Raw genomic sequence first — 14393 nt, 5'->3', positions numbered from 1 at the left:
AGTGTATAAAGAAGCGAGAAGTGAAAATTGAGAAGTGAGGAGTGAGGAGTGAGGAGTGAGGATTGAGGAGTGATGCGTGAGGAGTGAGAAATGAGAAGAAAGGAGTGAGGAGGGAGGAGTGAGGAAGAAGGAGTAAGAAGTGAGAAGTGAGAAGTGAGGTGTGTGGAGTGAGGAGTGAGGACGAAGGAGTGAGGAGTGAGGAGTGAGAAGTGATGAGTGAGAAATGAGAAGTGAGGAGTGAGGAGTAAGTAGTGAGAAGTGAGGAGGGAGGAGTGAGGAGGGAGGAGTGAGGAGTAAGTAGTGAGTAGTGAAGAGTGAGAAGTTAGAAGTGAAGAGTGAGGAGTGAGAATTCAGAAGTGAGGAGTGAGAAGTGAGGAACGAGGAGTGAGGAGTGAGGAATGAGGAGTGAGGAGCTAGGAATGTGGAATGAGGAGTGAGAAGTGAGGAGTGAGGAGTGAGAAGTGTGGAGTGAAGAGTAAGGAGTGAGGAGTTAGGATTGAGGAGTGAGAAGTGAAGAGTGAAGAGTAAGGAGTGAGGAGATAGGAGTGAGGTGTGAGGAGTGAGAAGTGAGAAGTGAGAAGTGAGAAGTGGGGAGTGAGGTGTGAGAAATAAGGAATGAGGAATGAGGAATGAAGAGTGAGAAGTAAGGAGTGAGGAGTCAGGAGTGAGGAAGAAGAAGGAGTGAACAGAGAGGAGTGAAGAGTAAGGAGTGAGGAGTGAGAAGCGAGAAGTGAAGAGTAAGAAGTGAGGAGTGAGGAGTGAGGAATGAGGAGTAAGGAATGAACAGAGAAGAAAGATGATGAAAAGCCGAAGGAAATCAAAAGAATTAGTAATGCCAAACTGGCCTTTTGGTACCAAATTATTAGTGCGGTTTGTACAGAAATTCATATTGCGATAGTAAAATATAACCTCAGAGGGTTCGAAACTTTCGTTTAAGATCGATCAACGTGATCTATAAAAAATCTCAATAGTTCTTTGTAAAAATTTGTTCTAAACTAGGGAATATTCTTTACGTTGCAGTGTATTTTTATCAAGAGCGCAACACAATATTGATTTTATTCTTTGGTTTTGTGAAAATTTTACTTTTTGAATCTCATTCATGCAACAATGCGTTACCATATGCTTAATCATATCTCCAGGAACAAATCTAACTTGGTAGGTTTGTCTAAAGAAGATTTGTCACTGAGAGATGAGAAACCTCTTTAAGCGAGAATAAAAGTTCTATCCATTTGACTCTGGCTTATCCAGGTTTGATATATCTGATTCATATTGAAGAAATCGATTTAAAATTTTTACACATAATTGCTGGCACATAATATCATCTTTTCCTTTAAAAGTTTCTTCTCTGAAATGTTTAGTGTAAATTCTAAAATTCTGGAAAGTTCTCTATAGAATTCACATACAAACACCACCCCATAAAATTGATACGTAGAAAAACAAATTTCAACACATTACAAACTTTTCTACCAGATGCATGCATTATGATTCGCTTAACATGGAACAGTGTTGTTTTAAAGAATCGGTTGAAAATATCATAAGTTATTTCAATTTTTCGGAGCATTGTTCAAAATGTGCAAAATGGGCGTGACGTAATCTTAGAATGTCAGATTCCCGTAGGCTTATTTTGAAACAAAATTTTAACACTTATCTTCTCCCTTTCTGGTGACAGCTTTCAAATTCTTCCGCTGTGCATCACTTGGGTCATACTTTGGTATAACTTTCCTTTACAAAATTTTAACTTTTCACTTCGAAATGCTAAACTTACCTCCGAAACTGATTATTGAATAAGGAAAGAAAACACCTGCGCTCTAAAACACTGAATTCTTCAGTACTTCAACTAGGAAAAGTAAATCGCTCTTAATTATCACCACGGTTAGGATTTTTACAAAATTTTCCATTTGAAAGATAGTTTTAAACACTTATTTGAAAAATATTTTCACCGATGAAGAACGAAAAAAAAAACGCGTCCGGTGCTGCCAACAAGTCATGGCCTCCTGACGTAAAAAGATCTCGAAGAGATTCTGATTAAATAATCAACCCCACAGTAAAATTTCCGTTGAAAATGTCAAAGTAAAAACTCAAAATCAAAATACTTCTTTGGAAGTATACCTATTTGTGAACCACAAGAATTTAATATATTATTGTGAAGGAAAAAAATTGGAAAGCGAGTGGCATCTGTGTTAAATTTCCGAAACGAATCCAGAAGAAATTCTTATGAAGGATCGAAATATGAAAAAAATATCATAAAAAGATATCAGTTTTCTTAAACCAAATTCACTATCGGAGAGCAGAATTCTAATTTGGATAATGATTAAAACTACAAATAAATACTTCGAAGTTTAAGTAGTTGACAAAATTAAAAAAAACCATGAATATTTGTTATTCCTTGAAATCAGCAGTGGAAACATGAATTCAAAATAGAAATTCAAACCAGGAATCGAAAATCGAATCGAAGAATTGGTGCACAAAACCTAAACAAAATTTCATAATATAGACTTTCAAACAAAACTCTGAGAATGAGAATGAATAATGACAATTCATAATCAGAAAAAATAAACGATTGTATTAGTTTTTTGTCATCGGATTTTAGAACTCTTTGGGTCAAGCTTCATCCTTAAATTAAAAAAAAACATTCAGATTATTGATTAACCCTAATCAGCTTTTTAGTGTCAATATGACACTTTTGGAAGTTTGGCGGTCCCATCCAAATAATGCAATTTCTTCGAGGGCTCTCAATGAAATCTTGAGATCTTTAATTTTGTATCATAACTTTTTATAGGGACGCACCCTGAGCGACCAGGAAAAAACTTCCTAATCAGACCTTGAGTGTCAATATGACATTCTTCGCTTAAAACCGCTACGTCTCTCTTGTTTCTCAACCGATTTTTACAAAAATTATAGTTTTGAAAAGCTCGTAATGTAACTGAAATATGTTTCTCAGACAATATTCATCTATAATACTTCAGTTTCCGTTATTCAAAGTCTTAGAGAGAAAAAATCCGACTGTTAACAGCTACGGTATACTAAAAAATACCACTTAGTGTCCAGAGAAGCTGAAGTTATAAGTTATACGTTGCACATGAGGATATATTTTTTAGTTTTTTTTATGATCATGACTACATTAATATAAAAAAGTGGTTTAAAAACTAAAAATCACACTAGAAAATTTTTGAAAAAAAGGACTGAAAAGTTGACGTAATTTGGAATATTTTTGCATTTTTAGATTTCAAATATTTTGTCAATTTGCTATTTTTTTAGATTTTCTTACTTTTTGCACTGGATTTGAGTAAATTAACTCGAAAGTTCCGCAATAAATTTATATTCACACGAAAATCTCATGTCTCATGTCTCACATCTCAGGTCTCATGTCTCAGGTCTCAGGTTTCGTGACTTCTTATGTATCAGGTCTCAAGTTTCGAGTATCATGTCTCATGTAACATGTCGCATGTCTTATTTCATATATAGACTGTTCCAGAAATTACAAGCACACTTTCAAAATAATGAAAAGAAAAAAATATTATAAATAATTTTATTCAATAAACACACACTGCACAATGGGGAAAAAAGTGTACAAACCGCGAAGAAATTCAATATCTTTCGTGCTACATGACCAAAATCTATGGAAATATACTTTCCTTTTGTGGAAATTCCCGGAGAATCGATTGGACATAGTTTCAAACTCCGTACAAGCTTACGAAAGGAGATATAGTGCCTTTTTAACCCCTAATTCCCCTAAATTTTGTAAACATTCCAGAAAAACACTGATTCGAACCAGAGAATTTTGAACGAAAACAGACCTATCGTGTGTAATTTTTTCTGAGGAATCGAATGAAGGCTGTTCTGGCCACCGCACGCTTTAGAAAATGGAGTTATGGCTGTTTTTACCCTCAATTCCCCTATATTTTTCAATTATTTCAGAAAAAAGCAAATTCGAACTTGAAAATGTTGAACCAAATAGGTTGTATCTTGTGTGATTTTTTGCGAGAAATCGAATGAATGCTGTTTGAGCCCCGCACGCTTTGGAAAATGGAGTTATGGCTGTTTTACCTTCAATTCCCCTCAATTTTTCAAATTGTTAAGAAAATGCATGTTCGGACTTAAAAATTTTGAATTTTTTGGGACGTATCTTGTGTAATTTTTTCCGAGCAATCCAATAAAGGCTGTTTGAGCCACCGCACGCTTTGGAAAATGAAGTTATGACTGTTTTTACCCTCAATTCCCCTACAGTTTTCAATGGTTTAACAAAAAATCATGTTCGGACTTGAAAAATTTGAATCAAATGGGTTGTATCTTATGTAATTTTTTTCAAGGAATCCAACGAAGCCTATTTGAGCCGCCGCACGGATTGGAAACAGAAGTTATGGCTGTTTTACCCTCAATTTCCCTACATTTTTCAAATAGCTCAGAAAAAGCATGTTCGGACTCGAAAATTTTGAACCAAATGGAACGTATCATGTGTGATTTTTTTCGGGGAATGCAACGAAGCCTATTTGACACCAAATTTAGGGGAATTGAGGGTAAAAACAGCCATAACTCCATTTTCCAAAGCGTGCGGTGGCTCAAACAGGCTCCATTGGATTTCTCGGAAAAAATCACACAAGATACGTCCCAAATGATTCAAAATTTTCAAGTCCGAACATGCGTTTTCTTAACAATTTAAAAAATGTAGGGGAATTGAAGGTAAAACAGCCATAACTTCATTTTCCGAAGCGTGCGGCGGCTCAAACAGCCTTCATTCGATTCCTCGGAAAAAACTCCACAAAATACTTTACTTTTGGTTCATAATTATCTGGTCTCTACATGCTTTTTTTGAGCTATTTCAAAAATGTTGGGGAATTGAGGGTAAAACAGCCATAACTCCTGTTCCTTATCCGTGCGGTGGCTCAAATAGGCTTCGTTGGATTCCTCGGAAAAAATCACATAGGATTCATTCCATTTGGTTCAAATTTTTCAAGTCCGAACATGCTTTTTTCTTAAATTATTGAAAAATGTAGGGGAATTGAGGGTAAAAACAGCCATAACTTCATTTTCCGAAGCGTGCGGTGGCTCAAACAGCCTATATTGGATTCCTCGGAAAAAATTACACAAGATACGTCCCAAAATATTCAAAATTTTCAAGTCCGAACATGCATTTTCTTAACAATTTGAAAAATTGAGGGGAATTGAAGGTAAAACAGTCATAACTCCATTTTCCAAAGCGTGCGGGGGCTCAAACAGCATTCATTCGATTTCTCGCAAAAAATCACACAAGATACAACCCATTTGGTTCAAAATTTTCAAGTTCGAATTTGCTTTTTTTCTGAAATAATTGAAAAATATAGGGGAATTGAGGGTAAAAACAGCCATAACTCCATTTTCTAAAGCGTGCGGTGGCCAGAACAGCCTTCATTCGATTCCTCAGAAAAAATTACACACGATAGGTCTGTTTTCGTTCAAAATTCTCTGGTTCGAATCAGTGTTTTTCTGGAATGTTTACAAAATATAGGGGAATTAGGGGTTAAAAAGGCACTATATCTCCGTTCGTAAGCTTGTGCGGCGTTTGAAACTATGTCCAATCGATTCTCCGGAAATTTTCACAAAAGGAAAGTATATTTCCATAGATTTTGGTCATGTAGCACGAAAGATATTGAATTTCTTCGCGGTTTGTACACTTTTTTCCCCATTGTGCACTGTATCATTATTCGTGTCCTAACGAACACTGTCGAAGTCTGGCTTATGATTAAAGATGTTCATCAAATAAGAGGAACATCTTTAATCATAAGCCAGACTTCGCACTTTTCCTCGAACATGATTTATCAGGATTTGTCCTGATTTTAAAGAGACCTCACCACACAAAACCGTCCTGATTTTTGTAAAACTCTTGAGTTGTCCTGATTTTTTGAAAATTTATCTCTAAGATGTCCTGAATTTTCCTGATTTTCATAAAAACATCTCAAATATAATCGAATTTGTAGTTTAACTATGAGAAAATCAAATAAATCTGTAATAAAATAGTCAAGCCTATTCAACAGATGGTAATCTTCGGTTCAGGTGATACTTAAATGGTGTTTTTGAATCGCAGGCCATCCAAGTAGCTGCTTACTACTGTTGCATAAATCGAGACGTTTACAGCATCTGTATTTCGTCTTTATTTATGCAATCTAAGCGTAGCTGCTTATTATTTCCATGAATTAAGAGATGTCCTGAAAAATCCTGATTGTTGGCTTTGCATTGTCCTGATTTTTGACAAAACCACCTGGCACCCCTGCTCATAAGCTTCTGCACCGTTGCATTACCCATCATTTTCACCATTTTTTTCTCAATACTTTTAAAATTTTCCAATGTCATCAGCTGGTTTTATGTATTTTCGTAGCTTTGCTCTGGTCAAAGCCCAAAAGTCTCGATTGGCCGTGCCTCGGGGCAATTTGGCGCATTCATGCTTTTTGGTACGAAACAGATGTACCACCCTAGTGTGTCTTTGACAGGATGCCAAATCGGGCCAAAATATGACGGGTCCATAATACTGCTTGATCATCGGCAATAAACGCTTCTGGAGTCATTCCTTGATATAGTTCTGGGTGTTCATTGTTTCCGATGTGACGTACGGGCTAGATATCTTGCCGCATTGGCAAATTGCCTGCCACACCATCACCTTTTTGCCAAATTTTTCGGTGAAAATGACCTTCTCCGTTTCGGGATTATCCTTTTCCTTGCGTACAGTGAAGTATTGTGGCCCAGGAAGGGCTTTATAGTCCAATTTCACATACGTTTCATCGTACATGATAATGCATCCAGAATTTTTGCAAAATATTGAATCATACAGTTTCCGGGCTCTTGGTTTGACAGAAGCGCCTGATTTGGGTTCCTTTTAAGTTTTTTCTGCTTCCGGTATGTTTTGAGCCCAAGTTGCTCTTTAGCACGTACATCCCTAATGGAAGCCGATGGTTTCTGTTTGTAGGTATCCCTGACCTTTTTGTCGATAGCATGTCTTACAGGACCAGATTTTTAACCACTCCTCGGTTCATCTTCAAATGTACATTGTTCACCATATTTTTTTAATAGCTGTCCGTACCGCTCCGACGTTCACATCCACTTCTTTGGCCAATTTTCTCAATGAGATTCCACTCACAGTACACCACTTATGCACGATACTTTTTCTCTTCTCCGGAGTAAGACCACGCATTTTGAAATTTAATCACAAACGAAATGTTTTTTTTTATGTTTATCACGTACAGAAGCGAGTAAACAAAAGGACGCAGCCAGTAGAATTCGAAAAAAAAATTGGATTCAAAATGACCGTTAACATTAGCGAGCGAAATTAGAGATTAACGAAATTTTTGTGTGAAAAATCTAGCGCCCATCTACAGCCCAAATTATGATTTGAAAGATACAAATTAGAAAGAAGATGATAAAATCAATATTTTTTCTTAAATTAATTAAAATTAAATTTTCAAAATCGACAGATGGAAGTAGGCGATGGCTGATTGACATAACACGCGTTTTTTTTTTTTCGTTTGCTAACTATTCCGATAATTCTCGTGTTTTAATTGAGTGCATCTTTATGAATTGATATTTAATGGTATCAACAAGTGGACGGATATAAACAGCAGTGAGGGCCACCGGAAAAAATGCTCCAAACTTTAGGGATGGGTTTTTGATAGAGGTTTAAAATTTGCCTAATGGAGTTGAAAGAATCCTGTTTGATTTCGCGGTTCTGTTGTTCGTGTTTGTCGGAGGAGTGGTCAAATTCACGGACTTTGGATTGAAAGCTAATGTTGTTCTAGTGCAAGTGATAGAAAAGTGACCTTATCCTGTGGAGTTTTTGTGAAAAGATTCAATCAGCTTGGCTAAATGTGGCACAAATCTTCTTGCCTTTTGAGTAGGTTGTCGCCCGAGCTAGGTTGAAGCAATCTAACAAGAGCAAGAATTGGGTTGCTTCGATTGACAAAAGTGAAAAGAACGCACTGCAGAGGAGGACAAATCACGTGCGTGACGTCATATTCAACTCTCTTGGCCAACGAGGGATTTTGGTGAGATTGTATTATGTTTCATTTATCAAGCCTATCTTCCAAGAAGGATTCCCTTAGTTGCACCCTTCCCATTCTTATCTGAAACAGTTTTATGGATCGTATGAGTTCTCTGCACCTATAGAGTTATTTTACTGTTTCAGATCTTCCCCACCATGATTACATTGACTTGTCGTGGTGTGCACAGTACAACAGTAATCTCTAAGAAAAATCAACATCTGAAATAGGAATTGATTCAAGATTTTGGCATCTTTCGCTGGTTTCGATCATAAGTTGTATCATGTGTATCAGCCAATGCAAGATGTACCCCATGCTATGCTATTGAAATTCTCAAAATCGACAAGCTCTACCGATTTATTCAGTTTTCGACTAATCGTTCGTCAACAAAAATGATCGACGCGCAATCAGAGCTTTCGGTGAAGGGGAGTTGAAAAAGCAGATGAAAAAAGTCTCCACATACCTTGGTACTGAATGGGGGCTTTTTCGGTTTTCATGAATGGAACTGCCTCTTGCTTCTTGCGTGAGTAAGTGTATAAATAAGATGACACACACAACTTACCTTTTCGGGACGTCGCGTCATCGTCGTCATCGGTTGAACGGACCCCGAAACCTATTAATGATCGGTAACCGATTACGAGTGCCATTGGAGGAGAACTGCCAAACCCGAAAGAGCGAAAAAAAAATGGAATAAATGTAGTTCAGGGTCAGATTCCAATTTGGACTGAGAAAGGTGTGGATTTTTTGGGATTTTTTTATGATTTTAGAAGTGTTCTCGTTCATGTTTTGATTTATAAAGGATTTCAAAAAAACTGCTGAACATTCTAAACAACTAAATGACACCCTTCGAGGTGTTATTTCATAATCAGTTAAACTATTGAGAAAAAAAACAAATTTACTGTCATTTATTTCATCACACGGTTCCATGCCCTCAGCGAAAGGCGTATGAAAACTGACACAACACGACGGATGTAACTGGAGCTAGACAAAAATGATGTTCATCGTATAATTAGCGCCGACATTCGATCTCTGGAAGTTGTATCATCTCTCCGTATTCACTTACTTATTCGTATATCTACATACAGAAAAACAACCGGCTTCGTCCGCATCAAAACAAATCGTTAAACTAAGATAAGCACAGACAATAGACCAATTGACGGCTATCTTCATTGGCGGTTCATTCATCTCACGTGAATGGGGCCGATTAAGTTCGAATCTTCTCAAAACGATCATCTTAATTGAAGATTTTGATTGAGCAAATTTTCTAAAAGTTCCTATTTATGAATGGGTATAACACTTATGATTAAGTTTTTGTTTTCAATTTTACAACTTCAAAATACTTTTCATGTTTCGAAGTACCCACTTTGTCGGGAAAAAAATCGGTATCACCAATTTCTCGACTAAGAAATTTCGTGAAAACTCTCTGTTATCTTCATACCTAATTTTCTGTGCCTCAAGTTTGTTGACCTATTTTTGATGGAAATTTTTCCCGCTTTTCAAGAGCCTCGTTTTTCACGGTTCAAGGATTTCTAACGGCAACAGAAAACTAGCAATGGCAACACCTGAGTGACCGAATTTGTTATCATATCTTCAAGCTCAACTGACCGTGAATTTCGTAGTTTTGTAGGTCACATTAGGCGGCAAACTCGTTCCCGGATGTTTTTTTTTTCGTTTATCATACATTTTTTTCTATCCAAATTCCAACGATCAGTGACCTGAAACAAATCAAAGTTTCAAACAAACAAAAATTTAAGAAACTGTTATTTAATTTTTCTTTTTCTTTCTTCCCCAGGTTCTGGGTCCTAGGCTCATGGAAAACCGCAAACCATTCCAGCTGAAAAACACCCTCATAGTCTACAACTTTGTACAAGTCATCTTCAGTGCCTGGTTATTTTATGAGGTATTTGTTTGGATTTCTAAGCTACTGTTTGAAATTGCACCGATAATTCCACAATCATCCATCCACCATCGCATCAATCGTTTTCCATGACAAAAGTTCATCCCTCATTGCTAAAGTTTGACTGTAGTCGAAAATTTTACCCGATAGAAGGACTTGACTCGAAAACGGAACTTGAAACAGACACAAATTACACCTACACGAACAACACAGGACACAAACAACACACCACATCCATCTTTCGGACACAAAAACTTAATATCAAAGTCATGTAAATACTTACGTTTGTATTGTTGGATGATTTGTAGATTGTGTGCGAGTGATTATTTTTAGCCGTCGTCTAGTGTATTAATATTTGAGTGATTCTAACAGTATTTGAAGTATCGTAAAAGAACAGTAGTTAAAAAAAAGTTTGATTTCTCATTAACAATTTATATTTGTCAAGTAGATGTCGTATTGGATCCATTGCATTTACGTTTGGTCAGAATATGGCTAAAAAATGTATCAAACGAATTTGGGATTTTTAAGCCTAGAAACTACTGTGCTAATTTTTGTGGCTCTATTTGAATTTAAAATGAGCTGTAGCCAAAAATTCAAAGTTTGTATGGAAATTATTTAGTATGGAAAAAGTGACTTTTTTGTTTAAAAAAGTCCTACAGTCTCATTGTTGCATTCAACAAAAATTTTCCAAACTGCATCTTATTACTGGAGATTCAAAGAACAACTTTGCCCAAGACCATGAACCTCTAAGATGCGTCAATCAAAAGTTATGACGATTTCAATATTGGTTAATTTAATTTGATTTCGCATCTTTTCAAATGACATCCCTGCACTGAATGTTTGGAAAGAGCCATTACACGCTGGAAACTAGCTGGCGTGTTTCTCCATATGCAGAAGTGTTTTCGTATCATTGGCTTTTGATTGTCGTAATAGTTGATAAAAGCGTGTTTTTTTTTGGCCCGGAAATTGTTTCCCCTGCCACCTCGGAAAAGGGAAACATTCTCCGGGGCCCAAAAAATACCGTTTTACCAACTTTCTCGACAATCGAAAGCAATTATGCATATGGAGAAACACACCAGCTAGATTCCAGCGTATAATGACTGCTTCCAAACATTCAGGGATGCAGGGATGCCATTTGAAAATATGCGAAATCAAAGTAAATTATTCAATTTTTGAAATCACCAAAACTTTTGATTGACGCATCTTAGAGGTGCACGATCTACGACAAAGTTATTATTTGAATCCTCAGCAATAAGATGCAGCTTGTAGAATTTGTGTTCAAAGCAACAGTAAGGCTGAAGGAATTTTTGAACAAAAAAGTCACTTTTTCCATACTAAATAATTTTCATAGAAACTTGTTTTTTTTTGTTCTACAGCCCATTTCAAATCTTAGAGCTATCAAAATTTGCACAGTTGTTATTGGGCCCAAAGGAACCCAAACCCGTTTGATACTTTTATGGCCGGATTTTGACCAGTTTATTGCATATCCCTAACTATGTGTTTGAATTCAATGATCGTTTGTTTGTATTTTGATCGAATGCATGTTTGATAATCGTGGTGTTAATTTACTTTTGTCAGAAGCATGAACACTTAGTTGAAATTGTGGAATGTGCATCAAGAACTGATATGTTGAACTTTTTTATGAACTTTTGCCAAGCATTTTCATCCAGTTTCCTTAAAACTTTGAATTTTGGGTTCGTCACTTAAGCTTCAAACCAGTGCATTGATGTCTCTTTCTTAAAACTCGAATTCAGAGAACTAAAATCGGTGTTCCAAGTTCAAAATTATTGGTTTGAAATTTTTTTTCACTCAAAAATCAAAAATTAAAAAAAAAATGAAAGAAAAAATTAATCTTTCGAACTCGAAATTAAAATTTGTAACCTTTCTTTGTTGGAAAGATGTTCCAAACGAGCGGTTTGCTTCCGATTTCAATTTCTTCCTTGGCCTAGTTGAGTAGGATATTTCGAGCTCAATCGGTCATTTCTGAGGGGTCGCTCAAAGACGAAAAGGTCTTTTAATGGGAATTTTGGACATTTTTGACAATTTTGCCAATTTTTACAATTTTTACAATTTTAACAATTCTGACATTTTTGACAATTTTTTACAATTTTGACAATTTTGAAATTTTTGTCAATTTTGTCAATTTTGTCAATTTTGACAACTTTGACAACTTTGACAATTTTGACAATTTTGACAATTTTGTCCATTTGGATAATTTTTACGATTTTGACAATTTTGGCAATTTTTACGATTATTACAATTTTTACAAATTTTAAAATTTTTACAATTATTTCAATTTTGACAATTTTGTCAAATTGTTAAAATATTCACAATACGTTCTGACAATTTTGACAATTTTGACAATTTTGACAATTTTGTCAATTTTGCCAATTTTGACAAATTTTACAATGTTGTCAATTTTGACTATTTTGACAATTTTGACAATTTTGACAATTTTGACAATTTTGACAATTTTGACAATTTTGACAATTTTGACAATTTTGACAATTTTGACAATTTTGACAATTTTGACAATTTTGACAATTTTGACAATTTTGACAATTTTGACAATTTTGACAATTTTGACAATTTTGACAATTTTGTCAATTTTGACAATTTTGACAATTTTGAAAAAAAATTTAAACTTTTGACAATTTTGACAGTTAAAACAATTTTGACAATTTTGAAAATTTTGACAATTTTGACAATTTTGACAATTTTGACAATTTTGATAATTTTGACAATTTTGACAATTTTGACAATTTTGACAATTTTGACAATTTTGACAATTTTGACAATTTGACAATTTTGTCAATTTTGTCAATTTTGTCAATTTTGTCAATTTTGTCAATTTTGTCAATTTTGTCAATTTTGTCAATTTTGTCAATTTTGTCAATTTTGTCAATTTTGTCAATTTTGTCAATTTTGTCAATTTTGTCAATTTTGTCAATTTTGTCAATTTTGTCAATTTTGTCAATTTTGTCAATTTTGTCAATTTTGTCAATTTTGTCAATTTTGTCAATTTTGTCAATTTTGTCAATTTTGTCAATTTTGTCAATTTTGTCAATTTTGTCAATTTTGTCAATTTTGTCAATTTTGTCAATTTTGTCAATTTTGTCAATTTTGTCAATTTTGTCAATTTTGTCAATTTTGTCAATTTTGTCAATTTTGTCAATTTTGTCAATTTTGTCAATTTTGTCAATTTTGTCAATTTTGTCAATTTTGTCAATTTTGTCAATTTTGTCAATTTTGTCAATTTTGTCAATTTTGTCAATTTTGTCAATTTTGTCAATTTTGTCAATTTTGTCAATTTTGTCAATTTTGTCAATTTTGTCAATTTTGTCAATTTTGTCAATTTTGTCAATTTTGTCAATTTTGTCAATTTTGTCAATTTTGTCAATTTTGTCAATTTTGTCAATTTTGTCAATTTTGTCAATTTTGTCAATTTTGTCAATTTTGTCAATTTTGTCAATTTTGTCAATTTTGTCAATTTTGTCAATTTTGTCAATTTTGTCAATTTTGTCAATTTTGTCAATTTTGTCAATTTTGTCAATTTTGTCAATTTTGTCAATTTTGTCAATTTTGTCAATTTTGTCAATTTTGTCAATTTTGTCAATTTTGTCAATTTTGTCAATTTTGTCAATTTTGTCAATTTTGTCAATTTTGTCAATTTTGTCAATTTTGTCAATTTTGTCAATTTTGTCAATTTTGTCAATTTTGTCAATTTTGTCAATTTTGTCAATTTTGTCAATTTTGTCAATTTTGTCAATTTTGTCAATTTTGTCAATTTTGTCAATTTTGTCAATTTTGTCAATTTTGTCAATTTTGTCAATTTTGTCAATTTTGTCAATTTTGTCAATTTTGTCAATTTCGTCGATTTTGTCAATTTTGTCATTTTTGTCAATTTTGTCAATTTTGTCAATTTTGTCAATTTTGTCAATTTTGTCAATTTTGTCAATTTTGTCAATTTTGTCAATTTTGTCAATTTTGTCAATTTTGTCAATTTTGTCAATTTTGTCAATTTTGTCAATTTTGTCAATTTTGTCAATTTTGTCAATTTTGTCAATTTTGTCAATTTTGTCAATTTTGTCAATTTTGTCAATTTTGTCAATTTTGTCAATTTTGTCAATTTTGTCAATTTTGTCAATTTTGTCAATTTTGTCAATTTTGTCAATTTTGTCAATTTTGTCAATTTTGTCAATTTTGTCAATTTTGTCAATTTTGTCAATTTTGTCAATTTTGTAAATTTTGTAAATTTTGTCAATTTTGTCAACTTTGTCAATTTTGTCAGTTTTGTCAATTTTGTCAATTTTGTCAATTTTGTCAATTTTGTCAATTTTGTCAATTTTGTCAATTTTGTCAATTTTGTCAATTTTGTCAATTTTGTCAATTTTGTCAATTTTGTCAATTTTGTCAATTTTGTCAATTTTGTCAATTTTGTCAATTTTGTCAATTTTGTCAATTTTGTCAATTTTGTCAATTTTGTCAATTTT

The 14393-nt window shown here is 33.9% G+C and overlaps 1 protein-coding gene across 2 annotated transcripts in view; it reads left to right on the top strand.

The window, feature by feature from the left end:
- The first annotated feature begins 9796 nt into the window (after nucleotides 1-9796).
- LOC129744159 (elongation of very long chain fatty acids protein AAEL008004-like) overlaps nucleotides 9797-14393 on the top strand; it is a 558472-nt gene continuing 553875 nt past the window's right edge. The window contains exon 1 of one of the 2 annotated variants that reach the window (XM_055736566.1): nucleotides 9797-9903. In XM_055736566.1, coding sequence (XP_055592541.1) covers nucleotides 9814-9903 — 90 coding nt within the window. In that variant the 5' untranslated portion in view covers nucleotides 9797-9813. The remainder of the gene's footprint in view (nucleotides 9904-14393) is intronic. The other variant, XM_055736575.1, reaches the window with a different exon arrangement.

Source organism: Uranotaenia lowii, chromosome 1 (genome assembly GCF_029784155.1).
Source record: "Uranotaenia lowii strain MFRU-FL chromosome 1, ASM2978415v1, whole genome shotgun sequence".
Lineage (NCBI taxonomy): Eukaryota > Metazoa > Arthropoda > Insecta > Diptera > Culicidae > Uranotaenia > Uranotaenia lowii.
Note: the sequence above shows the minus strand (reverse complement) of the source record. Positions and strands in the feature narration are given on the sequence as shown.